We start from the raw sequence: 27,299 nt of genomic DNA on the forward strand, positions 1-27,299 counted from the left end.
AGTAGTGGTGCTATTCTTTTGCATGCTTAGTGCGTTTGTGTTCTTGACGGAGGACGCATGTTGCTGAAAGAATTGCATTAAATTGCAACTGCAGCAACGACGGTGACCAGCATTTCATTTCATTTATTCCGATTGACTAATTAGTTGTGGAGCAATCCAGGAGGCAATTTGGGGAAAAGTGTCCACTTCTTCTGTGATCTCTTCTGTGAATACGTACATAATAAAATTGGAAGGAAAAGAGTGATTGGATTTAATCATCGTAAAGAAGGTATTTTTTTAATTTTTACATATTGTAGCATTTTTTCAAGGAATTCATGCATATTTTGAATCTGGAACTTTCAAAAATTTTACTAAACACACAAACCATTCATTTTCATCTTCAAGGCTTTTGCCAATTTCTTTTATTTTTCTGTTGAACAACGCCCATTAAATTTACTGCCAGAAGAGTTGAACTTTTTAAGGCTTGAGACAGTTACTGACGATCGTGAAATCCAATAAACAATGATGCCAAACATCCTCTCAAATGGTTTTAATACGAAGTTCATGCACAAACTACCTCCGTGCAGCTCAAACATTGCTTACTTACTTGCATATTATTGGTATTTATCGTCTCGCCTTTAGCTACCAATATGAAAGCGAGAGTGCTTAATAATGTTTTAAAATTCTTAACATGCAAAATAAATAAGGCAAGAATTTACATCACATTACGACTCGCAAACATTTATGTGTGGATAAAGTTGAAGGTAATTGATGGTTGTGAAGAAAAGCATGTAGGGAATGTTTGCAAAATGCGAAATGTGTCAGCAGGCTTTTTTTGCCATTCAGGCAGGACCCTGCCATAATAAGGGGGCGACGTCATGTGACACATTATGTATAAGAGGGCAGACATGCACCTACAAATAAATATAGCGCTCTTCTTTTTGCACACTTTTCTTCTAAGGAATATATAAGAAAAAAGATAATAAAGAACGAAACATCAAAGCACGCACCTTGAGAGCTGAATTATTATTGCATGCAACTTATTTAACACAATGCGCTACAATTTTGGAATCTGCTCGGCTCCAAGAAGATTACTTCAAAGGACAGCAGGGCAATTTTTGTCTTCTTGTCTGGTCTCAAAAGAGTCAAGTTTTATGTTTAAGGTGTGCAAAAAGTGAGAGTGCAAAAATTACAATTTTTTTCTTGTCAAGAGTTAATAATTGCAAGGGTGGTGTGGTGTGCGAAGGGAGAAGGTGTGATCTACATAAATATCAGTACTTGCAAAAAAAATGTCTTGAAAATATGAACTAATTGCAAAGTTATCCGTAAGAAATATGTATGTAGTTAATTTGCAAGTGCAAAAATGAGTATATTGATTTTTAATAATGTGTAGAAAACCATGAAATATTTTGCACTTGAATTTAAATCACATATATACGCAAAACACGGACGTGTGTTTGCAGATACGTACTTTTTTAAGAACGTGTGCAGTGCCAAACTATTTACGGCGAAAAATCTCATCCAACGTATTCCTTTGGCGTGTACGTATCTTGAGAGATATTGTTAGCTTAGTTTGCTGATTGTTGCTGCTGGTGGTTTTGTGGCGTTCAATTCAATATTCACGGACTGATTCCCAATTATGACTCGTGTTCCTTCGTGTCTCAATTGATGTATGTATTTTTATTCCATAAGGACTGCCTTCATTTACAACTGCACTGCACTTCCAAAAAAGATAGCTGATTCAGATACCTTTTGCCAAATACGCATTTACCTCAACTTTGCCGGCAACAATGCAAAATAATTATTTTTACAATGTAGTTCACGTTGCAATTATTGTTATTATTCCTTCAAAAAAAATGAACATTCCATAAAACAAAATTCAAGTTCAGCTTTAAAAAATAATATACTTGCAAGAACAATAACTGACTCGAAATCTTGTATTTTTTTAATTACCAGCCATCAATACTAATCCCATTTTATGCTATTAATTATAGCAATATATATATCCAAGTAGTGTTGAAAGATAGAGGAATAACTTATAATGACGATAATGATAATGGTTAATCTTGTTACAAATGATTTATTGCCCAGATTAAGAATATTATTAAAGAGAAGATCACGACGGTATTAATTTCTAAACTTTACAACTTTATATAAATGTACTTACGATTCCTGAAGAAATCTGAGTCAAAATGAAACAAAGCCTCAATTCGCAGAGTCACGACGAAAAGTTTCTTTACGAAATCTCTCTTGTTCTTCATCATTATTCGTTTGTAGATATTCCAATTCAAGAGCGGATAAATTGTCAGCATCATCAGAAGATAGATATGCGTCTTCATTACTTTTGCTACTTTTGCTAATAAATGACGAGTTAGTTTTTGCCGACTTTTTCTCTCTTCTCTTCTCACTCCCTGATTCATATTTCTTCACTTGTTCTTAAATAAATTAGCTCAAATTACAAGACAGAATATGCCGTCGTGTTCTTAATCAAATGTAAACGACGGTGATGCCGTTGCTGTGTTGTAAAATTAAAGTTACTAACTGTTGTTTATGCATTGCAAAATGTGAGAAGGAACAGTTAAATAGTGCAAATATTGAAATTGACGCATTATCTAAATCGTAATTTATTTATTTCAACTTCCATTTCCACTTGCCAAATGTTCGTTTTCCGTATCCACCTCTCATCATTTTTTTCAAGATGTGATGTGATGAAATGAAAAAGTGAGTGTCTTCTCAACATGTAATTTATTTCATGACAAGAAGTTCCGATGATAATTGTGGAAGCAATTTCTTGTCGGATCAAAAGTGATGCACTTCGTTAAATAAATATTCTTCAAGTAAATAAGTGTTGGATTCTTCTCCCAAACAAAAAATTATGCGCATTTTTATCATAAAATAAATAAGCAGACAGGAAAAAAAACGAGAGAAATTTTTCGGAAATGAGAAATATATGTAAGCAAATTACTACGCATCCCGTTTATGTAACAACTTGCCTTTGTGTTTGTACCAATTTTCTGTATGTAGCTCAAATTACAAGACAGAATATGCCGTCGTGTTCTTAATCAAATGTAAACGACGGTGATGCCGTTGCTGTGTTCCGGGAGGAAATGTGGCAGACGAAATCAAATTTAAATATATTACGGCAAAAATTCCGTTTTTATTAGGTAATAATCCAGATTAATTCGAGGAGATTCATGCGGAATTGTTGTTATACAATGGGAACAATCCTTATTCACGTGGATGCCGCCGCACCCAATATTTGTTGTAATGGTGCATTATAAGTATTATTATATGCCTAAAAGTGATCTAAATCTGTAAATCGATTCATTCCTTGGTTGAAGTACTTATGTACAACATGCACATGAAAATTCTTACGAGGGAATTGGGGCGACTAACGGGACGAGAGTGAAGAAGAAGAAGGCGGAGGGTCGAACAAAACTTGTCTGCATCCGAAGATGGATTGATGAAAGTTTACCTGAATTCATAAAATTCGTTCGTAGTGCATCCTTCCTTCCTCTTCGCCCACACGTCTCTCCATTGTTGGCTCACTTTTATATTTAGGCTGAAAATTTGACCCTTCCAGCCTTGTCGGATATTTTTGGAGGACTGGTTTCAGTTTAAAGTTGGAGGATTCAATTTCAGCCAAATTCTTAACATTTCTCGAAGAAATTATGTATCTATTTACTAATTAAAATTCAGCGTGTTTGAATTTGGGTTAGTTTGGCAAAAAATGTAACATTTAAATATTTACATGCATATTTTACCTATACCTAACATTATTATTTGCAATTTACTGCTACGTGGATGTAAATGCGTAATAAATTGCAAATCCTTCACCTCCTCTCTCATGACGCATTGTTTTCCTTAAATTGTTATTTTTATCCGTAGATAGCACCTTCTTTTATAAAAATTAATTTGCTACATGCCTTATTAATCATGCTTGTCTGCATGGATTTCCATAAGCACAGGGGGAAATCTGGTGTGTAACGTTGCCAACATAAGTGCAGTTCAATGTGAACTTGATTGCTAAAGAAGAAACAACAACAATTACCACAAGGAATAATTAAATGAACTTGCTTTACCTTTTTAAAATTGGGAAATGGACCTTTATTTTTTATGCGTCCATCCATCCATCCATTTGTCTGACAGAATGACTTACTGATCGTATCGTGTTATGACCAATATTGAAAAAAAGTCTGCATTATTATTGCCTCCGTTTGCTCACTTTATTTATCCTAGTTTTGCTATGCATCAACATTTATACGCGAAATAAGGAATGCGAAGCACATAACATAACTCAACTTTAATTTACCTTTTGAATGAGCACATGCATATGCAAGAATACAGAAATTGGCAATAACCATAGTTCTTGTGAAGTAATAAAGTTGCAACTGGCTCGCTGAACTAGGCACGTATGAACATTCGAGATTACTCTATCTGAATGAAATGAAGATCACCAAATTTGTATTTTACTTGCCAATTGGCATCTGTTTTTTATTGTCAATGTCAAGTCGGCTAGGTTATTCAGCAAGTGTCAGCAATACATACGTGAAATACTACATATTTTTGTATTAATTTAATGTTAAAAACAGTTAAATATTTTTTAAAAATTTTGCAGATTTTTGCAAATGACATTTTTACCTAAAATAAGCTCATCGTGGGCTGAAATTTTATTTTTTACAACCTGTTAGCAAGTACCTTAAAAAAGAAGAAAACTGAGAAAAACAGATTGTGTGGTCTAACAAAGAATGAAGATTTATGTTTCGCCCAGTTAACCACGCGGTTGACAATAATAATTATTTTCCGAGATAAGCGTGGTCATTATGAATGGTCAATGATTTTTAGATTCTCTGTATTTTTATTGTTTTTTATTCTCGAGATTTTATGTAACGACAAAATTATTATATAATTTCTAATTTCATTTGCTTTCTTATTATATAAAAATGAAATTTATGCACATGTGTGATTCAAGTGAAATTGCGGCAGGGTGGCAACATACCTCTTCTTCCAAGTGGCTTGTTTTGTGATGGACGTATGTATACACATGACCACATATTTACGCCACCGTAATGCGACAAACAACACAGTCGAACTGCTAATTTGAATTAAAAATGCAGTCGTAGTCTTAAAAAAATTATACGTTGCGTTGCGTTAAGTGAAAGTTGTTTGTCAAGTTTTATTCAAAACTTTTGAACCTTTAATACCCATCTTTAAAAATACAAGCTCGTTCCACTTGCAAGATTCAGATATTTATTTACGCACCTCAAACTACTGCACAAAAGAAACATGAATATTCACCTTTACTTAGGTAATTGAAACTGGAAGTTCTCAGCGATTGCAATCGTAATTTTAACCCAAACCTTGAAATATTTACTCACTTTAGTACTTCCCATGTCCAACAATGTTCCATCAAATTGCACCCAAACCAAAACACAATATTCTACCAAGACACAAAGGCTGCACGTCAAATTTGATAGGCATTATTGGGAAGGTTAAATATTTATTTCTAACCTCAACAACAAGTCGCTCATTTCCACACGGTTGTTTTATTTACAAAACAGAAGAAAACTTTTGCATCAGATAAATTACGATTTCATTCAAGTGTATATGCACTTGGATGAATCAGCTATTTCAATATTGCATATCTACATATGCAGCTCTCCTTTTATATTTATTGGATTATTTTCCCACAGACGGAGAGAGGACACTCAACAATTGTCAGGCTGCACAATACATAAAAAACTGCGGTGCGAATTTATTGTCATTCGTAAATACCGATTGCATCGGACGAGAACAATTTTATTGTTTGTTTTTAATATGAAATAATGCAGCAGAGGAAACTAAACTTGTGACGAGCGAAACTATTTTTTTAAATCCTGTGCGAAGCTTCACTTTGATTGATGCAAATCAAGAAGACGAATCAAATGATAATGCTTTAATAATACTTCTCAAGGGAAAGTCAAATGCCTTTGAAGTCATTAGGTTTTTCTCGTTGGGTGAAGTTATCAATGCAGTGCGATGCGATTGAAATTTTTAATTAGATATTTGTTAGGTAGATAAGTAAGTAAGGATTTAGCTTTGGCATAGTTGTTGAAGGTTTTGAGCGAGTAAATTTATGAAAACATGCGAACAATGATGCACGACAAAATTCTTACTTTGTTTCCTCATGTTTATTAAGAATGGTTAAGATTTGGGGTGATTTTGTAACAGCATAAGCTCACAATTTTGGGGAGATTGTCCAAAATATAGCCGAAGGTTACGGATGGTTGGTGTTTTCATTAATTGATGTGAATGCATAATAGGAAAAACAAATATTTACTGGGTTGAATTGGATCGATGGACGCCGTCTTGTTGACGATAGCCGAAGGTCGACGGAAAACCGATCAAGTTGTTTTAGCAGATTCCGGCATTATTATTGTTAAAATGCATCAGTACAAATATTGCATTGTTATTATTAATAAACCAATATGACCAAAGATCCACTTTAGATATTGAGCGAAAAACTTGAAAACACCAGGAAGTCTGTAACAGACTGTGAGTCACAATAAGTAAGTAAGCAATCTCACTCAAGAATTGCACGAGTTCCATAAAGAAATGTAAACCATTATAAAAAGCAACTTGCATTGTGATATCCACTTAAGCAAGTACAAAGCAGCTTTTATCCATGTACATAGATATCTAGTGCCTAGTCTTTTGAGCGTAATGTATTGTCATCGTCGTGTATTTGTAACAGTATAAAAATTCCATTTCATTGCCACCAACCAGGAATTAGACCAAACCATTTCGCATCGCCTTCAAATGCAGACCAAATCTCACGTAACATGAATTAGTGGAAAACCTGTTGCTTCCAAACAATTATATATAATGTTAAACAAATATTCTTAAAAAAGTTCCAGCAAATATGAGCAGAAATATGTTCTTACCAAATGCCTAATATTTAGGATTGCTAGTGCACTCTGCTATAAGCAATATTGTAATAAATGATCACAGATAAGTTCGGGCGGTGAGGTTCGTTTGGTTAAAGAGAATTGCTCTAGTTTTCCTTGAGAATTAGGCGCGGTTGATAGCCGCAGGCACCTCACGTATATATTTATATACTTATTACTTATGCACTATCCATTTCTCTGCAAATTCATATTTTTACTCGTTTTGAATTAACATGAATTAATTACAAATTGTTAAACGTTATTTTGGGAGCGTCAACAAAATTATGTGTAGCACAAATGTTTCTCAAACTATTATTACACATTCATAACATGCAAATATACATCCAATCAATGTAGAAATAATTATTAAGCAAGATCGCTACTTCCAAGAAAAAATTTCGCCGTGCCATAATAATAGCCCAATAATAATAATACCTAATGGCCCAGTCACTCCAAAACTAATCTGTACCAAACGCAAGGTAATTCTGACTCGCAAATTGCATCCCTACATCAATCAAAAGTTGCATGTGAGTCAGTCACCTTCAATTAATTAGCATGGCAAAGTTTACGGTAAAGAAAGATGATGATTATTGAAAAATGGGCCGTTTTATGAACTTTGTTAGTCCATTCGCAAGAAATACTGCTGCGTTCGCGTTACCATAATGTTTTATGGGTGGGAGACTAAAAATAATATCCTGAGAAAGTAATTTGTTCCATTGCCATGCTCAATTCGCAGTCAGGTGTCATTTTTAGTGCAACAACGGCTTGATGATAACAGGCAACTATTACTTTATGAGATTGCATCGTAAAGGCAGGGTAAATGTATGTAACGTATTGCAATTGCATACTTATTTAGGTACGTATTATGCCTACAATTCCATCAGCATGTCTGTCAATTGCAGATACCTAATGTCAGAATGTTCTTTATGAAAATGTCCTCGATCGTACATTCACTTGACCTGAACAGAAGCTAAAACCTTGCTTATTACGGTAGAAATTGGTTCGCTCTTGCAGCAATAATCTAGCTGCATTTGTGTTGTGGTTGCTCCTTTGGAGTGCAAATGAGTTGTAATTGTTGCATCAAGACGATTCAACGATTGTGAGTTTTTCAAGTGTTTTATTTACTAGTGAGAGCAGGGGGATTGGCTGGTGGTCATTTTAATTATTTGGCTATGCTTGAAATAAGTACGTGCTGTTATAGGTATATTTGCGAGTGATATTTTTTTAATCCTAACAATAATTAATTGTAATCTAAATAATATTTAGTTAAATGAAACTGCAGCTTATTCTGCTCTACATAAATGCATAGATATACGCACACATCTCTTAAAAGTAAAATGAGGAAGGACCTCGAAACTCGGATATGCGACAATTTATTATCTATTTATTTGCATCTAAGATACGGTGCAATATTGTGCAAAATGCAGCCTGCAATACATAGATTTAGATATGTGCATAGTGGATTTTCTAGTCTGATAGTTGTCCCTTGTTATAGTTTTTATCACAAGCATAGATATTTTATAGAATTCTAATGTCCAATTGCACACGACAATTGTATTCGTATTAGCAACAGGTACATATGTACAAATAAACTCTTTTGGAATATAGTGTAATTGCTGCTTGATGGTGTTCGGCAGGTCCTTTATGTTTATTTAGATATGCGAATTTTGCATATAACCACACCACACCCTTCTCAATTTCAAGGATATGAATCACACTTTTGCTCTCTTTGCGTTATACCTACACATTTATTTGTGGTGGGCTATATAATTACAGCAAATTGTGATATCGTGTTTCTGTATTTAGGCATTGCTATAATTCATGAACAGTGGAGGTTTCCCAGCGTATGCTCTCGGATTTTGACATAACAAGTGTCAATCGATCACAAATGGAATTACAAATATGTGAATACGAGGTTTCCTAAGATATTTGCATCCGAAGAGGAGAAAATGCGCAGTAAATTTGGAAAGCCTAAGATTTGTTAACTTCAAGGTGCGCTTTCTCCTCTTCGGATGCAAATATCTCCGCCAAAGCTGCACATTTGCGGATAGTGTATTTTGAAAATTTCATATGAACTAAACTTGTGATCAATTGAAACTAATTTGGCCAAAATCCGAGAGCATACACTAAGAAACTTCCATTGTAAGATACAACACTATCGACGTAAGCAGACTTGTTAAGGGTTTCAGACAAAGCAAAACTCTTATTTAATGAGCATACAGGTGTACAGTCCATGTTGCTAAATGAGCAGATTTTATGATACCATTTAAGTAAGCATGGATAAGATTTTATATATGCAAATATGAATGATAGACTAACCGGACCTAATTCTGTATGGATTTTACAATATCGATATTGCAACTGATTCTATGAATGGAATATTCATTACATAACTTCGATTGAGCAGATCTTCAGAAAGTTTCATAATTTTCACAAGTATTATGCAGTAGCTAAAAAATAACTATAAATTAAATTATAAATATACAAATATAAAATTGTCAAACCTTAAATATCAAAATAGTAACACGAACCAAAAATATAAATATATTTATCTGCATCTTTATGACAAGCAGGAAATGTACTGCTCCTGCCCATACAATGCTTTCTGATTGATACACATTACACACTTCTTGTCGTCATTCATTATTCCAACCCTTGCATGCCTTTCAATTTTGTCACATCTTAAAAAAACACAAGATACGGTAGAGTTGTTAATGATTTTGCAATCGTTGAGTCATTCGTGGAATTGTGTGAGTACTGCAAACAAGCATATAAATAAATAAGTACATAAATGCTGCTTGCTTCATTCTGAGTCTCACAATCAGTTAAGAAGTCACAGATATTCTCCGTGCTACAGATTCAACATAAAAATTTATGAGGAACCTTAAACAATTTATGCAATGATTGAATTGGAAACAAATTTATTCCATGTCATCCTCTCCCAATCTCATTTGAGACAAGTGCGAGTAGCCAAAAGGATGAATGAATGTCAAAACATTTTAACAATGGACTTGAAAACGGAAGAAGAGATTTCTTGGCGACGTGACATGATGAATTAATAGGTCAGGTTCTGCATCATCTAAGGACAATAAATGTCTTAGGGACAAGAAACATGCATTTATTTCCCTTTACAGAAAATTATTCTGTATTAGTCTGATCGAGACAACAGTTTACTCTCATCGGCATTATATGTCTTCCAACACTTTTAATTCGTACTTGTCAATATTAGTTCTCCTTAATGATTTTTGGATGAGTGAACGCAGTAGTTATTACGCGAGTCAATCAATTATTAACTGTGTCACATGATGACGAAAAAAATTGTGCTTATTAACGTGACTTTTTTTGGTATGGTTGACGGTTGACAGCATTTTAGCAGTTTGTAATTATGCTTGCTGTGTATGTATAAATTCCCCCGAATTATTTGGGCGTGCAGGATGTACATAATGTTTCATAGCTGTTCTTAATTTGATACTTGCGACGACTTCCCTGATAACCTGGCCACGCCTTATCTAATGCACACTGCACATTGGCCGCACCCACTCTCAAAGTATTATTGCTAAGAGTTTAAATTAAATCGATTTTTAATTACTACTTGCATTGACCCGGACCATATTTGCAAGTCTGATTAGAAGAAACTGTTACAATATCTGAAGAAATTGCAGTGTGCAACTCTTAAATGTGCATATTTCATGTATTGAGACGTTGAATTTTGTATTGTACATTCAATGCGAGTAAAGAAAAGTTGATTAATGCATATACAATGCAGTAGGAATTATTGTACGCTAAATAGTTTTAGAACTTTATGTAGTACATATGAATTTAGTAATTTGTGATAAAAATGACTATAATAATTTCTAATTTTTTGCAGAATTTAAATTAAGGACCACCAAACCCGATAGCTGATGAAGTGGTCAAAAATACGCTTGGCCCTTGTGGCCGTCCTTGTGTTCTGTCTTGTTGCCAACATCTTTGCTGACGATGAAAAAGGTAAAAAAAAACTTTAATTGGATTTACACGGAAGTTTTAGGAAGTGGAAAAACGAGGAAAAAGTTTGTTTTATTTGTCAATATTTCGAATCCTATTTGCCATTAATTATAACGACATGCGTAGAAATGATCTCAAAGATTTTTCAAAAAACTTTTAAAAATTAATGGTGGCAGTAAAAGTTAAACTATTTTCATTAATCGGATGATCACCCAAGAATCACAATTAAATAAAGTTTCTGGAAAAAATAAGCTCATAGAAATACTATGCATCTTCACATGTTATTTATCGCAATTTCCTCAGCTTAATAAGTTTGGAATAGCACCCTTAATGCGAATCCAGCTTACTTAAATTGGTCCTTTTTCTTCTTTCAAGTCCTACGAAACCCATACATACATTATAAATACACCATGAGTTTTCTAATTTATGACTCGCTCATTTGTGTCTTACACTTTGGCAAAGCTCTGATATGCACATTTTAATGACGACGACGACGATATTATTAGAGTTGAAATAATAGCCGACTCTCCTTCTGCTTCACACACTCTACAATTTCTGCCCAGCTCATTCATTCATAAGAAGTGTAAGAAGAAGACGAGTTGAAGTGTGCATTTTAGGTGAAGTGATCCTGAAAGGGAAAGCTCATTTGAATTGACTAAAGACCATCATTACAAAATACAACGGTCTAAAAGGATTAGCAGAATAACTCATTAGATCTGTAACTTTGCGCTAGAATGGCTTCATTAAAACCACTCAGGCTGCCTACTCACCACCAAAATATTCCTATAGAGCTGTTGCTCCTCCTTGTTGTGATATGCAAAATGATCCCTTTCACCCTCGATGAGTCGAGTTTCTCAGGAAGAAGACGAGAAGGAGGTGGTGGTGGTTGGGAGATTTTAAGTGGTTTCAGTTTTTAATGAGCCGTTTAATTAATTTGCTAACAAACTTGGCGTACAAGGTGTGCATGAACGTATTTTGGAAGTAAATATGCATGTATCTGTAATTCTATGGGGTATCTATCGTACCACGTAAATATTTTATTATTATGATGGTGCATATGTTGAATGCCGGTAGCTAAATAGTGTCAAATGAAAAGTAGTGAGAAGACAGGACTAGATGTGGTCACAATATTTGCAAAATCAATTTCTTATTTAGCATACTTCATGGATGATAATAATTATTGCAGAGCAAATACGACAAAAATTAAAAAACCAACTTAATCCAATTTCTATATTTCGATTTTTTCATGAAATCTTGAAAGTGACTAAAGTGAGTGCAGAATAGCATCCGAAAATCGAACTTTTTCTTCGAATTTCCACTAATCCTAAATACTCCGTGTACGCGTATTATTCGATTTCAAATATTGCTTATCAGTTTTGTTGGAACGAGGTACATAGTTGATTATACCGCATTTTTGTTCATTTAGAAAGCACAAAGTCTAGTACTCGATTAAGGCTGAGGGGCAGAGGTCGCGGAAAGACGAGGGGAACCTCCACCACAACCGCAGCATCGTCAGATACCTCTGCGGAAACCACGAGCAAAAAACCAGTTTCCAGACGTACCGGTGGGGGACGATTCCGTGGAAGCTCGTCGTCAAAATCTTCCGATGATGATGACCAAACTCCAGCAGGGTCGATTCAATCCAAAGTGTCGACAAGGCTCAGGCCTACGAATAGACTGGGAGTGGCTGCTTCCGGTTCCAAGTCAAAGTCGACGTCTTCAAATTCCGTTGACGGCAAGAAGAAGGTAATATTATTCTACTCTTAGTAATATTATTATTTCCGGTATTATATGTACGCACACGTTTATAATGGGAATGCAATTGTTATAAATTGTACGTCTGTTGATCGTCTGATCGTCGTAGATTGTCTGTTACTATACAAATTGGTCTCAATATCGACCCAATATTGGAAAATTTCTTCCTGAAAACATCCCAGCCGATCTTTGCACTCACATGATCTTCGCATTCGGATGGCAAGTTAACAAAGTTATGGAAAAGCTATATAAAAAATATGGAAATTTAATTGGTTTTTTCTTGTTCAGGATGAAAAAGGGAAAGTTGTCCAGCTTTGAAGGTAGACATTTATATAGTTTATTATTTATAGTCAACGCAAAATTCCTCCAACAATCTTAAAATGCATATGTGAAACAATTGTCTGGTTTTTGAAGGAAACGACGAAACCAAGGATGGAAAGATTGGACTTTACGATAAGATCAACGGGTTAAAGAAAGTCAACCCCGACTTGAAAACGCTTCTAGCCATTGGAGGGTGGAGGTACATAATTTATTCGAAATATTTATGCAACTTGTGTAGCAATTCCTTTCCAAATGTATGTACTTTCCCCTTTTTCAGTTTCGGAACTCAAAAGTTCAAAGAAATGTCGGCTACCAGATATACAAGGCAGATCTTCATTTTCTCCGCCATCCCATATTTGAGGTGAGCATTTATTCTTTCCAGAATGCCAACTTATCTGCTAATAATCTTAACCTAATCAATTCCTTAGGGAGCGAAATTTCGACGGATTGGATGTAAGTAAACGTCAGCCACTCCCTCAGGAGTGCCCAGGGCATGGGAACGTAGACCCTTTTCCTCATCCTGTCCCATGCACGTTTTTTATAGTGGGTCGCCTCCACCCTTCCAAAGTGACCCTGGCTCCGGCCTAAATCGGGGCCCCCAGCGATTAAGCAGGAGGGATCAGGGTCACTTTGGGACTGCAGTCTTTCCTGTGGGTCGCACCTAAAACCCATTGTTCTTTAATTCTGGAGCCATTTTATACTTTCACCAACGTGGTGAAAGCCCCAGAGTGCACTGCGTGGAGGCGGTTCCAATCACACCCTTAATTTTCTATTTTCTATTTACAATTTACAATTTTCTGCTCAGATTGATTGGGAATATCCTAAAGGAAGCGATGATAAAAAGAATTACGTGCTTCTACTCAAGGGTAAAAAAATCTTCATTTTCTAGATAAAAAGTTCAATCTGATTAATTTAGTTCAGTGACGTGACATTCATGATTTTTTAAATGACAGAACTCCAAGAAGCCTTCATTGCTGAAGCAGAGGAGGCAAAACGACCAAAACTCTTGCTCACCGCGGCAGGTAAGACTAATTAATTACTATTCATTTAGAAATTAAATTAAACTCATGTTTACTAAATTCATGTGTAGTGCCTGTTGGACCAGACTCGATCAGAGGAGGTTATGACGTACCCGCAGTTGCAAAGTATGTGCATAAATAAATAGTAGTTATTAAAAAAAGTTACTTTCACTTTGATAATCGTTTTCCCCTCTTCAGATATTTGGACATACTCAACATCATGGCTTATGGTAAGAACGTTTTTATTAGTATCATTAATTAAAATTAAGATTTGCATCAAAATTACTTTATTTATCTTTTACTTTATCTTTATAATTAAATTATTTACGACAATGAACACTGGAAAATTGATCGCTGATCTGACTAATTGATTGATTGCATTACAAAACATACAAACATTATCACCAATCAGTCTCTCTCTCTCTCTCCCTCTCTTGTGCTTCCCGTAACAACGATTAAAGTGTCCCCTGTACAGAGTAAAATTGTTACATGTTATTTATTAAGTATCATGATTTAAACACATACCATATTTGTGAACCAATTTCGTTACATCTAACTCTGATATAACGGAAGGCCTGTTCGCCAGAGTGTCAAAAATAACCCACTGATCACGAACGCGTCTCACAGCTATCCAGTGATTTCCAGGATTGTAGATAAATCCAAAGGATGAATTAATGTTAAAGTCACTGGCCCGTCTAGACACCTGATAGTTAGCGTAGACAAGGGCTCGATCTATAACCTCTACGCTATAATCTCCATTCTCACCGGCATATGCGCCACCATCACCAATTGCATACAGACATAAATTTTTACCTCTCCAACATCAATTATTTTTCTCTCGTGTTCCTCCAAATTGGCTGCGATTTCCTGGAAAAACTCCCTCGAATAAAGCGATTCTTGCAGATTAAAATTGTTAACCGCATTCATTCCGCAACTGTTCTCACCTCGAGATTGCTAAAATAGTTCAAATATTATCAAATACTGATGCTATTTAAATATTACCTTACCCGTTGAAATGGTAGGCAGGCAGGGAAGGTGCTCATCAAGGTCTCTGGGTGATTTGATGAATCAACAACTGATATATCCAGGGATTCATCTTCAAATACATCGTCATCGTCATTCATGTTGTCCATTTCCGTATCTGATTCTTCGTCTGTGGATTGGGCCGTGAGTTCATCTTTTTCTAAATTATCGAGAAGAACTTCAGTGATCTTATCCCTATCTGGATGCATCATAGCAGAGTAGGGTTGACCGGGATATAAGTGATCAATTTGGCAAGGGACAGTGGGATCCTTGAGAAAGTGGAAGGGACGGCGTGATCTGGTGGACGCAATCTGACGAATATGGGCTTGAATTGATGGATCGGAGTCCATAAAAATGTCTGTCTCGCCGTGACGATTAGCCCTACAATATTTTAATTTTCCGACTTGAGAATTATTTGGAGCGTTGGGATTAATCCACGACAGATACGCCTATTATTGAGTCAAATATACACTTTGGTTAAGGATGACTATATTATATTACGATAAATGATCAGTAAATTTACAATTACTGCAGCCTCCAGTGTCGCAATTCCGATTCTTCCCTTCTATTTGGATAATTTTCCTCGTGAACATGCAAAAGAAACGCTCGACCACCAGCGTTTACTTCTCGTCTTATTGACGTTTTAATACGAGGGTTAAATGTGAATGCAGAGGGTTCGGGTCGACTGGTGTAATGAGTATTAAGATAATTACTACACCATTTAAACAAGATAAAGTAAGTAAACTTTACCGTGAATTACGTCCAACGTATAATTGAACATATATGCTGTCATCATCTTCATGATCGCGAAGCCAATCATAAATCTCGGGACAGTGGTTGGTCGAATCCGGTTGGATGTGACTAACTAGCTCTTCAGGAATGATGACGACAAAGTAGATGTAGCGCCGCCGTAGTGAGAGAAATCCATCCTTGATTTTATCGTAGGTTTTGAAATATTCTTACATTTCTTCAACGTTTTCGATATCTGCCATTGCATCGACTGAATTGGTGTAAATTCCTCTAGGATTTACGTTGAAAGGAGAAATATGCCTCATCACTTCTCGTGGACTATAAGTAAAAAGGAAAATTTTTAAGCATTTGCGGAGATAAAGTAATATTAATTCTTAAAGAAGACTTAGTTACATGGGTCTGGTCTGATGAGTAAGCCATTCATTTCTTCCTGCCTTAACATACTGCCTGTTGATTTAAAACCAGAAATTAAATGCCATAATTATAACATAATATTTGCATTAACTTACAATCTGATGATGGCGTTCCTCCATCCTGTAATAGTCCGACATTGTCGAGTATTTTTTAGTCGATACAAGTCCATCCCAGATCGCTGACTTGATTCTCTATCATACCGAAGTTCATGCGTTATGCCGTTTACAACGATGTAGACGATTTCATCTGGATCAGGGTTTGCTAAACAGGGCCGCATCTTTTCATCATTATTTGATTCCAACCTGCATATAAGTAAAATTTAGAACTGTTTCTGATCTCTCAATAAGTGATGAATCCCACCAGCTTCGTATGTTGTTGATACTAACCTCCCTACTGCAGGGATTCTTTATGGGACACATTTCAGTCACATACATTCTCCGAAACTTTCCTCGAATTCGATACTTCGATATTCCCACTTTCTTCAACTTGTATTTTTTTCCGTCGACCTCAACGTCCTCATCCGTTTCGGACTCTGGAGATAAAATAGGAGGGGTAATTGGTCGTGAGAATTCAGGAGGTTTATGCTTATATCTGTGACAATAAAATATAATCAAATCAAAATCTGATTGAATTGACGAGTTTTTAGCATTTACTATTTATTTGTTGTTAGTGAAATAATGTACGTTTACCTCCTTTTTATTCCATTAATTATTGCGTCCTTTGACCTAGCCTTCTCACTCTGTTGATTTAAAAGTTTAAACATATTTTTTCCTGACTTCGTCCGATGAGAAAAAATTGCGTCGATCTTATGTGTTCTATATCTGAACGTTACAACTCCGTCAGTCGAAGATTCCTCGGTCGACGGATATTCGTATCCTTGCTCCCTTAGTAGTGACCGTGAACTGGATTATAAAATATATAATTATTAAGTTTATTTCTGATACAAGCCTACAAAGTACCGTACTTTAAACTGGCTGATGTCCTAAAACCGGAATCGCGGCTTGATTTATCCGAACCAGATGTATGTACAGCTGACCTGGTCACGCGTCGAGCAATGGTGTGTTTGGTGACATCTTTAAAATCATCAGAATCAGATGATAACACATTCATCATCGCTGGCTTCTTTCGCCGACGTTTCCTACAGTTTGTCAACAAGAAATAGTCAATGACAGTCCTATGTGGCAGAATATAAATATGCCTTATACCTTTTCTTCTGGACTTTTTTAAAGTCTGATTCAGATGAATCCGAGAAGATGCCTCTACGTTTTTTTGTGGTGGGAGGTGTAGATTCGTCTCCTGACGATGACGAGGAGTGAAGATCAGGCTCGGACATTTTATAAAAAATCGACAAACAATAAAAATTTGGTGAACAAGTCTTTTTGTAGTTTAGCGAAGAGAGAAAGAGAATGGTCAACAGTTTGTTATTGACTTTTGAAGTTCGCCAACTTTTGTCTCAGTTGGTACATAGTCACCAAACGGAGCTTACATTACATATCATGTTTGGAATATAATAGTTTTCAATAGTTCGATTAATTTAGTATTTTATTTCAGATTTCCACGGTCGCTGGGAGAGCCAAACCGGACACAACGCCCCACTTTACGCCCCCTCGTCTGACTCTGAATGGAGAAAGCAGTTAAGTGTCAGTCATGCTGCCGGTCTTTGGGTCAAAATGGGTACGAATCGATCCCGATTTAAGAAAAACAGTCCAGAAATCTGTTTCATAACATAAATTGCTATTCCAAACAACAGGTGCTCCCAAGGAAAAAATGGTGATTGGAATGCCCACGTATGGACGAACTTTCACTTTGACGGACAGACGCAACTTCTCCGTGAACGTTGCAACCAAGGGTGGAGGCAATGCAGGAACGTACACGAAGGAAGGAGGATTCCTCGCTTATTACGAGGTAGCTACATACAAAAATGCTCATTTTTAAGTTCCAGACATGACAAACATACACCAAAAAATTGCAATAAATATCGTGAAGAGCGTGTCAGTTAAAATTGGTTTGCTCGCTTCGCTTCTGGATTAAATATGAATTTGCCCCTAGTTTCGAACCCGTCTGAATAATCGCTGAGAAGAAGATAGCGAAAATAATGCATGAATTTCTGCTCCAGTTCCGAATTGCATGCATGTATCTACTTACTTTCTCTCTCTCTCTCCGGGAGGAATGGAGGCAGGATGATACAAGATCTCGAATGGAGATGAGACAGTGTGGGGACTTGGGACATGACTAGTTTTATTTTATTGTGTTTTACAATGCAAATTGTGTCGTACCGATGCTCATCACGTTTTTCATAAAAATAAGTCTTCCTGTCGTTTGTCCACGCAAAGGGGGAATCGAGTGTGAGCCAGCTTTAAATGTGATCTGAAGGCAAACAACATGCATGCAACGTGGGAATGTTTCCTTTTTCTCGCTCTTCTCTCTCTCTCCAGAATTGGTTATGTAATATGTTGTGGGAATAATGTTACTGGTGGTGATGCCGAACTTGCTATCTGGTCGAACGGACGGAGAGACGAATGCCATAAATATTTAGAGTTAATGCGGTGTTTTCTGATATCTGTTTTAGATTTGCGAGATGTTGCGAGGTGGGAAGGCCAAGTATGTGTGGGACGAGGAGATGAAGGTTCCCTACATGATCGAAGGAGATCAGTGGGTGGGATTTGATGACGAAAGATCCATCCGAAATAAGATGAAGTGGATTCAAGATGAAGGATTTGCTGGAGCCATGGTGTAAGTTTTCTCGCTGAAATGATGTGATTTTATGCTTATAGAAAAGTGGGTAAAATTTGCAGCCAGTAATTTCGTCATGTTTGACCAAGGAAATCGATATTTATATTTATGTCCGTGTTTTTCTTGTAGCTGGACCGTTGACATGGACGATTTTACCGGCACTATCTGTGGCGGAGGGAAATATCCTTTGATTGGCGCTATGAGGTAGGCAATGCATACATATTTGTGCCTCGATGAACTCAAATGGCTTCTTGTTTTTCCGTTCGGAGACATTTTTTTGGTCTAAACTGCTGTCATCAAATATTATTATGCTCTCGTCCACCAAGTTCTTGTTGGGCGAAATGGGGTGCTCGATTTTCTCTACGACCACCATTTGGGTCACAGCAGATTTTTTCTTTATGCTCAAAACAAGACTTGTTTCGTGCTTTATTGTGTTTGTGGTTGGGAATATAACACCATTTCATTTCATTCTTTCCTTCCAGAGAGGAGTTGTTGGGAACGCCACGTGACAAGAATGCCAAGGTAGGTTAAACAGGATCCGTAAAAAAACGTGGTGGCGGCTCCAATCACACACCCCTAATTTTTATTCTTTCAGGACATCGACTGGGAGAAAGTTGCTGGAAAACCGAGCAAGCCATCCGCCACGCTGCCACCCGCTTTGAAAATCCCCGTTTCAGAACTCCTCGCCAAAACCAAGAACAAAAAAGGGGTGCAACAACTCCCCCTTCGAGATGACAGTGAAGAGGATGACGAACCTGTTGATACCGCCAGCCGACCACCGCAAGTCATGTGCTATGTGACGAACTGGTCCTCCAAACGGGACGGGATTGGGCGCTTTCACGTTGAGGATATCGATGCCAAACTCTGCACCCATGTCGTCTACGCTTTCGCCAAACTTAAAGTAAGTACTTGCTAAGATAAATGTGCACAATTTGTTGAAAGCTTTTCCTACAATTTGTCTCAATTTATTTCCTTTTTTCAATAGGACAACAAACTAGCACCCGGTTTGGAGTCGGACATTGGGGACGACTTGAAGGAAGGAACGTACAAGAAACTCTTGAAACTGAAGGATAAAAACCCAGACATCAAAATCCTCTTAGCTTTAGGTGGTTGGTCGTTCGGGAGCAAGCCGTAAGCTCTCTTTCTTTCTCTGTAACGCGACCAGTTGACCTGAGACGATTATGATAAATAAATTGTAATTTAGGTTTAAGGAGCTTACTGCCAATGTTTTCCGGATGAATCAATTCGTCTATGATGCAGTCGAATACCTCAGAGAACACAATCTAGATGGTAAATTCGTAATGTTGATCTAGGAAATAAATCGATATTTATATTTATGTGTTTCCTTTTCTTTTCAAATCAAAAGGTTTGGACGTTTCGTGGGAATATCCTAGGTCAGTAATTTTAATAATGTCCTTGTTGTATAAGTTCAATAATGAGGACTAACATTTTTCCTCTCGTTCCATTATTCACTTGATCCCAATGATTTATCCTTTTTCCCAAAACAATTTAATTTGCCCAGCTCAATTTTAGGGCCAACTCGAGAGATTTATTTCTACTCCGTTTTCATATAATAGCTTTAACTCTTACTTCTCCGTAGTTGTCTATTTTTCCAGAGTCCAGACTAGAGAAATGAGATGTTACTTTGTTTTGTTATATAATAAAACATGCTTGAGGAAAATCTAGTACCCTCGATGCTGTATCTATTATGGTTACACAACACTACGCTATATGCACTTTTGCAGATAATAATAACTCCGATAATCAGCGATCTCTCGTTGTTTTCCTAATACAAAGCAGAATTCTCCAACTTTCTCCTCTCTTTTCCTCAATAAATCAATAGCACAAAGGGCGTAGAGGTGGAATGATGAATGTGGTCTGGTGGAATCAAATGGGGTGTGAAAATAATTAATTTATCAGCAGAGGTCAAGATGACAATGGTTTTCGAGTACTTTTTCTAGTGCATTAACCTTCATCTCAGGGTTTTGACCTATTTGTCGGAATGCTTTAATTTCCCTTTGACAAAGTGATAATGTTTGTATTAGTAAATTTAATTAATTTTTTATGTCTTTTACAGAGGCGAAGACGACAAAGCATCGTATCTCGACCTTATTCGCGAACTTCGACTTGCCTTTGAAGTAAGAAGATATTTCGCTTATAAATAAATATACCATCGCCTTAAATTGTTTTTGTGTTTTTTGCGAAAAATTTAATTTTTATCTGACTGACTAAAATTCTATGAATTTTCAAAACAAAGGGCGAGGCGAAGAGCTCCAAGTTGAATCGACTCCTTCTCACTGCAGCCGTCCCAGCCAGCTCGATAGCCATTGAGGCAGGGTAAGGTCCAGTTTTACTTATGGATATGCATCAAGCAGTGATGACCTACATTACTAAACTCCATATTACCAAGTACATACTACACTTTATGTGTACGTACATAAATTTATGTACGTACATAGCAAGCAACTGCCAGTTTTTGTCGTATTTCAAATCAAATTGACAAGGAAAAACATTCAAAAATGCTCTTAAACTACTTTCCCATCCGGTTAAAAATGCTTAAAATGATGATACCCTTAAACTATCCTTTTCCGCTCTGTAACCTGTGACTGCTCCAAGCGTATCAAGGAAGAAGAAGAAGTAGGTTTTATGCAGGCAGAGAAGAGATGTAAAATCTGGGAGAGAATATAATATGTAATGGCACAACTGCCTCTATTCCATTACGACGAAGATCCATGCAAACGCTTTCTCCAATCCCATAAAGAGATGGAAACCCATTTCACGCACCATTAAAAAGATGGAAGTTTTTGCTTTACTTTATATTTCACTGATTATTCCTTGCAAAGATATTTCCTTGCCATTTCCTCCTTTTCTTGCTAAATAAATGACTAAACGTCCCAAATCTACTTTTCTCTTTTTTTCTTTTACTCCCTCCGTGTAGCTATGATGTCCCAGAGCTATCGAAATATGTGGACTTCTTCAACATCATGGTCAGTATTTTATTTGAATATATGTATAATTTATGTATTATCGTTAATTAACGTTCTTACCTTGTTGTTATCTTAGACCTATGACCTTCACGGACCTTGGGTAATTTTTTTTTAGATAATTAACAGTTTTAAATAGTCAAAGATTTCCCTAAAAATAAAAATAATTGACAGGAGAAAGCTGTCGGCCATAACGCTCCACTCTTTCCGATCGAGTCTGCAACTTCTGCAGAGAAAAAATTGACGGTGGATCACGGGGCAAAACAATGGATGAAAATGGGTAGGATAGAAACATTATTAATTTGTAAATGCATATGTATTTTACACACTTTTGTATAAATAGGAGCTCCAAAGGAAAAGTTATTGATCGGAATGCCCACGTATGGTCGCAGTTTCACTTTGAGTGATCCCAACAAGTTTGACATCGGGTCTCCAGCCGAGAGCGGTGGGGAGTCTGGAAAGTACACCGGAGAAGCTGGGTTCCTAGCTTATTACGAAATCTGCGACTTTTTGGGAGGTGACAATACCACGTTGGTTTGGGATAACGAACAAATGGTCCCCTTCGCGTACAAGGGAAGCCAATGGGTTGGATTTGATGATGAGAGATCGCTGAAAACGAAGGTGATTTCTGCATAAATACAGATTTTGTGCTGTTACTGACTTTTAGAAAATTTTGGATTATTTTTCTATTTCCGAAATAGATGGAATGGTTGAAGGAGGAAGGACTTGGTGGTGTGATGGTGTGGAGCGTGGACTTGGACGATTTCAGAGGATCGTGTGGAAGTGGGAAGTATCCGCTCCTTAAGAGCATGACCACCGAACTTGCCGGATACAAAGTGGGTCTCGAATATGACGGTAAGGTCATCTTAAATGCGCATACATAATTTAAAAGCATGTGTCAAACTCTAAAAAACAATTTTTACATTCTAGGCCCATACGAAGGAACTGCCAATGGTGGTGTCGCAAAGGGGAAAAAGGATCGTAAGTTGTCCTCTTGATGCTTTCACTAAAGTTAATTATACTAATTTGTCTCCTTATTTCAGCAAATGAAGTGACCTGCGCTGAAGAAGATGGTCACATTTCTTACCACATCGACTACGCAGACTGTACCAAATATTACATGTGTGAAGGCGAAAGGAAACATCACATGCCATGTCCAGCACAATTGGTTTTCAACGAAAATGAGAATGGTACATGTTTTTAACTTATTTGATAATTGTCACAAATCACTATATTGAATTTTGATTTTGCATTTCAGTTTGTGACTGGCCCGAAAAAGTTGAGCGATGCAGTGCACACACCCAAGCACCACCCTCTGCCAAATAGAAACTCAAAAAAATTATGTAATTACTCATAAATGCGTAGTTATTTTTAATTGCCCACCACCAAATACCCATCCATAGACAGCATTATTTTACAACTGTCCTACTGTTTTGTACTGTATGTATTTTATTTAATGTAAAAAAAGTTTCTCCATTTATTAACAGCGCAGGAAAGATGTATTGTGTAGTAAGTAATAATAATAATTTCTTATTTTGTAATACTACTGCTCGCTAAGTTTATATTTTTGAAAAAATATGAACAAGAAGGTAAAACTGTGGTGTCAAATGTACATGTAATACTGAATGCATTAATTAGTAATTAATTAAGTAACTGATTATCGCACACGATTTTTAATAGTTTACAAAATTGTTAGATGAGTATGAACTTGATTAGACAGTAATGTACATAATATGGTCTCTCTAAATACATGTTATGTAAATACTTCAGACTGTTTTGTTACCCCCAACCCGCAGTTTTTTTTAGTAGTAATTTTATTTTATTTTATATTTTTTTCTTAGAACGAGCTGATATTAAAGAGATTCTGACTCTAATTCTCTGTATGTACGACAATTTAGAAAATGACACTATTGTTGTGATTTAGTCTAAATAAATATCCGAAACAATAAATCACGCTACATTTGTATACCCGCTTATTTTACGGTTTGTTTGTGTGTACGTAACATTGAAAAAAAATTATATTTTACTACTGGAAATAAACGCGATCATACAACAGTAACAACTTGTGATACACATTATTTTTTTAGCTGTTAAGACAGTTGCTCCTTCGAAGTCGTAAGTTTCGGGGGTTTATTGTTACTTTGGGAAATCTCGGCTAGATCGATATTATCGGTCCCCTCGGTCCAAACAGCTACATTGAGACATCATTAAGCCAATAATTACCTGGTTTTGAATCAAAAATATAAGTGAGCTAACCAAACATTCCATGCTGCTTGACTTTCCGCAAGTATGTAAACATATCTCTGGACAATAGGCCATCCGTCATCTAAATTTCAGACATTTTATTTCACATGTGACCTGTTTAAATATATACCCAGAAGTATTAAAAATCACCTCTTCAACTTCCGGAGGATACTCTGGAGTAAATTCTGGCGTAGGTTTATACGTCATTTTCTTATTTTTCATGACCCCCTGCCCCATCATATTAAGCTCGTCGTCACTACTCCAAAATTCCTCCTCACTTTCATCCAACTCTTTGGGCGTTGCTTCGTGCGGATCTTCCCTGAGAAATTTGGGCAGCTTGTATTTATACACGGGCGGTTTGCGACCTGCATTTCGATACACGCTGAGGACATTGTTTCTCTTGGATTTCTCAATCTGCACGAAATATAGAGTTAGTTTTTGAATAACTATTTGCATAAATTCAGTACAAATACGCAGCCACCTTAATTATGATCCAGCGACAAATTCTACGCACAAATCGGTTCGTGGCCAGTTCCCAAGTCCAAAACATCAAACGGAACACCGCCATGGCAAGGAGAGGGTAGAAAAATAAACCCACGGATCCAGCAACTGTGATCCATGCAATCATGATAAGCACCGGATAAGCGGATTCTTTCCAGAAGGATGTTTTCCCATCGCCATTCTCCTTCTCCAACTCCCAGTTTGTGACTTCGTCGCCATTTTCAAAGTAATACGCGTCCCACGCAAATTTCGACCTTTTGAGTGAAACCTCGAATTATCAGTCCATTTTCTAAACGTGTAAGTGTAAAATATTCTACTTACCAGTAAAGTCTCCAGCGTTTGCCCCTTCCTCCAGTCACGTTCACTTTGGTCAATTGTTCCCGAGGGATGCATCGACGATAAGGAGGATATTTAAGAAGCGGGTGGAAAGACTGGCCCGGCTCTATTTTGAAGTACAACAACCTGTAAAATGATAGAATTTATGGTTGATGAAAGTACACTTCCCTTCCTACTTTTTAGGTAGGACCATGACCATTTTACGCTATTTTTAAATTACTCGTAAGGTGAGTTCGCCAATTCCTCGCTGTCATTGCAAAATATGAAATGAACATTATGCTGGAAAACTAATAGTAAAAGGATGAAAACATTATATATCATTTTCATATTTTCACCACAGAAGAACACTTCCTATGAAAAATCTCATGAAAAGTAGCAGCACAAAATATTTATGATATTTTCAACCATAGTCGAACAAGTGTTTCTTTAGGAACGTATAGTCAATCAATCGTGTCTGGAAATTAGTTGCATGTTTTTTGTCGTTGAAAGTTCTGGGAACGTTTTATTCCGAATTTTAGGAGGCACAAATTGAAGCCCACCGTTCACAGTGGTCAAGAAAATTCTCCAAAAATGCTCAACCTCACGTGTTACCGAAATTTGGAAAGTGGGGTCAAGCTCGTTGCAGTGTGTTTAATGGTGAGATCCTATGCAAGCCTTACTAAATTAACACATATTTATTACATATCTGTTTGCCAGACTACTTACTGCGTTGGCCTCCTATACATGTTTCATCATTACCTCCTGAATCTCAAACAAGCCGAACGTAATGTAATGTTGTAATGTTGTCTATGATGCATACTTAATACATACTAAAGTTTACTAATAATTATTAAATGTTTAACCCACTTTAGAAGCCGAATTTCAAATATTGCGTTTGTCTTTTCTCTCTCTCTGTGCCGCGATTTTGTTCATAGGAGCAATCAAAGTAAGTCTACCTTCACTTACCTAATTACAATTACTTTTAGTACTTATACTATTTAATCTACGTACAGAGGAATTGGCGACACTGCATGATCTGGGTCGCTGTAAATGTGATGAACACGGTTTTGGATGTCGTCAACGGCTTCGAGTTTTACTTTAAATGCCAGAATTATGATGAAGGACGGATGACAGGGAAAGTACTCATGATCTCAATCGACATCTACTGCATTTACGTGGTGCTTTCCTTCGTTGAAGAATTAAAGGCAGCGCAGCGACAACCAATTGGACTTCCAACAGGAATTGTTCCCCAACCTTTTCACGCTTTCCCCTTACCTGCGGACTTTCTCCGACAAGTAAATTCCAATCACAACGAAATGATGCGAGCTGATGGCGATGTTACTGGATCCCATGCTTACAAAGAATCTAATCCTAGAAAAGAAAAGATGGATTCTGACGTAGGACCACCTCCGTCTTACAATGCAACCATTGGAGGAATTGGATACCCCACGATTTAGACGACTTTTGGCGACAATCGACAAAATGAAGCATACAAAATTGTAATTTATTAAATATTTTCTCTTTTAAATTTGGGGTGAGTCAACCGGAAAAAAATCTTATTGAGATCATCTTAATTGTTTTTGAAATAAAAAAAATACAAATATGACATCATTCCTCTGACTGTAGTGCATACGCAATACGAGTAAAAAATTCATAGCACTGGTACGAATTTTGCATACATTACTGAACTACTTGCTCAGTAACACCAACCAATCCAAATATTTGCCTGTTTGATACACTTATTTACTTATAAGAACAAGAAATTAAATATTCATCCTACAAGTTCGCACTAGTTCCCAGTTGTGCTGTGAATTATGAGAACTCGCACCTCAATTCGTACATAATTGAATCATCAATTGTCGTCATCATCATCACCACATAAAAATAGTTACAGGTTTTTTTACAGCAATAAATATCGGATATTTATATTTCACCAACAAATCATTTTTCACCCATAAATATCCTTACATATTTTTTACGTCGTACTGTACTGAACGAATCGCACCCATGAATGAGCTAATTTTTAGCTTGGTCAAAATTTTACATTCTTGATGAGCTTTTATCGTGTCAACTAATCATTACATACGTGAATACGCTACGTGACATGATGTAAGTTTAAGGACCCACCTTTTCTTCTTCACTTCATGAAGCATTACAAGTTGAACATGCAAATTTGAACGCTTCTCATTTGAATGAATTTTATATCGCAACAACTCTATTACACGAGGCTCATCTGGGCAAAAAGTAGATCTAAATCAATCACACCGACCATCAAACATCACATAAATATCAAACGAGGTGGCTAAATGAGCGTATTAAAATAAGAGATGAGATCACAGCATTCCTCGATC

General features: G+C 36.5%; 4 protein-coding genes across 13 annotated transcripts; 2 read left to right on the plus strand and 2 right to left on the minus strand.

The window, feature by feature from the left end:
* On the plus strand, window positions 1-23,864 carry LOC110848073 (probable chitinase 10). Its single transcript, XM_022095180.2, has 31 exons — window positions 1-268; window positions 10,774-10,892; window positions 12,316-12,635; window positions 12,754-12,863; window positions 12,933-12,964; window positions 13,059-13,164; window positions 13,243-13,326; window positions 13,394-13,418; window positions 13,771-13,831; window positions 13,919-13,987; window positions 14,056-14,110; window positions 14,183-14,214; window positions 17,723-17,845; window positions 17,922-18,076; window positions 18,741-18,904; window positions 19,034-19,108; window positions 19,387-19,426; window positions 19,500-19,805; window positions 19,890-20,035; window positions 20,109-20,194; window positions 20,271-20,298; window positions 20,982-21,042; window positions 21,162-21,241; window positions 21,843-21,891; window positions 21,968-21,991; window positions 22,063-22,168; window positions 22,232-22,509; window positions 22,590-22,743; window positions 22,819-22,869; window positions 22,932-23,078; window positions 23,147-23,864. Exons 2-31 carry the CDS (start codon window positions 10,808-10,810, stop codon window positions 23,212-23,214), a joined length of 3,120 nt encoding a protein of 1,039 aa, XP_021950872.1. The 5' UTR covers window positions 1-268; window positions 10,774-10,807; the 3' UTR covers window positions 23,215-23,864.
* Window positions 14,243-17,689, minus strand: LOC110848074. 10 transcript variants are annotated; one of them, XR_004834632.1, is made up of 13 exons: window positions 17,377-17,685; window positions 17,136-17,309; window positions 16,861-17,073; window positions 16,558-16,762; window positions 16,267-16,473; window positions 16,151-16,204; window positions 15,758-16,075; window positions 15,531-15,692; window positions 14,992-15,456; window positions 14,929-14,938; window positions 14,798-14,851; window positions 14,510-14,716; window positions 14,243-14,451 (listed from the first exon to the last, which is right to left on the minus strand). XR_004834632.1 is itself a non-coding variant. In XM_035850885.1 (9 exons), the coding sequence occupies exons 1-5, from the start codon at window positions 17,502-17,504 to the stop codon at window positions 16,459-16,461; spliced, it is 735 nt and encodes a 244-aa protein (XP_035706778.1). In that variant the 5' UTR covers window positions 17,505-17,672; the 3' UTR covers window positions 14,243-15,456; window positions 15,531-15,692; window positions 15,758-16,075; window positions 16,151-16,204; window positions 16,267-16,458. The 10 variants fall into 10 exon arrangements, 1 of the variants encoding a protein (XP_035706778.1); XR_004834629.1 differs by having other exon boundaries at window positions 14,510-14,851; window positions 17,377-17,686; XR_004834633.1 differs by lacking the exon at window positions 14,929-14,938.
* LOC118435223 lies at window positions 23,649-25,547 on the minus strand. The gene is made up of 6 exons (XM_035850884.1): window positions 25,190-25,547; window positions 24,955-25,095; window positions 24,614-24,887; window positions 24,283-24,546; window positions 24,145-24,214; window positions 23,649-24,079 (listed from the first exon to the last, which is right to left on the minus strand). Exons 1-6 carry the CDS (start codon window positions 25,294-25,296, stop codon window positions 23,979-23,981), a joined length of 957 nt encoding a protein of 318 aa, XP_035706777.1. The 5' UTR covers window positions 25,297-25,547; the 3' UTR covers window positions 23,649-23,978.
* Window positions 25,540-26,489, plus strand: LOC110849170. Its single transcript, XM_022096546.1, has 4 exons — window positions 25,540-25,605; window positions 25,666-25,732; window positions 25,821-25,894; window positions 25,962-26,489. The coding sequence occupies exons 1-4, from the start codon at window positions 25,540-25,542 to the stop codon at window positions 26,403-26,405; spliced, it is 651 nt and encodes a 216-aa protein (XP_021952238.1). The 3' UTR covers window positions 26,406-26,489.
* Window positions 26,490-27,299: the final 810 nt, after the last annotated feature.

The sequence above is a fragment of the Folsomia candida genome, unplaced genomic scaffold, assembly GCF_002217175.1.
Source record: "Folsomia candida strain VU population unplaced genomic scaffold, ASM221717v1 Fcan01_Sc004, whole genome shotgun sequence".
Taxonomy (NCBI): domain Eukaryota; kingdom Metazoa; phylum Arthropoda; class Collembola; order Entomobryomorpha; family Isotomidae; genus Folsomia; species Folsomia candida.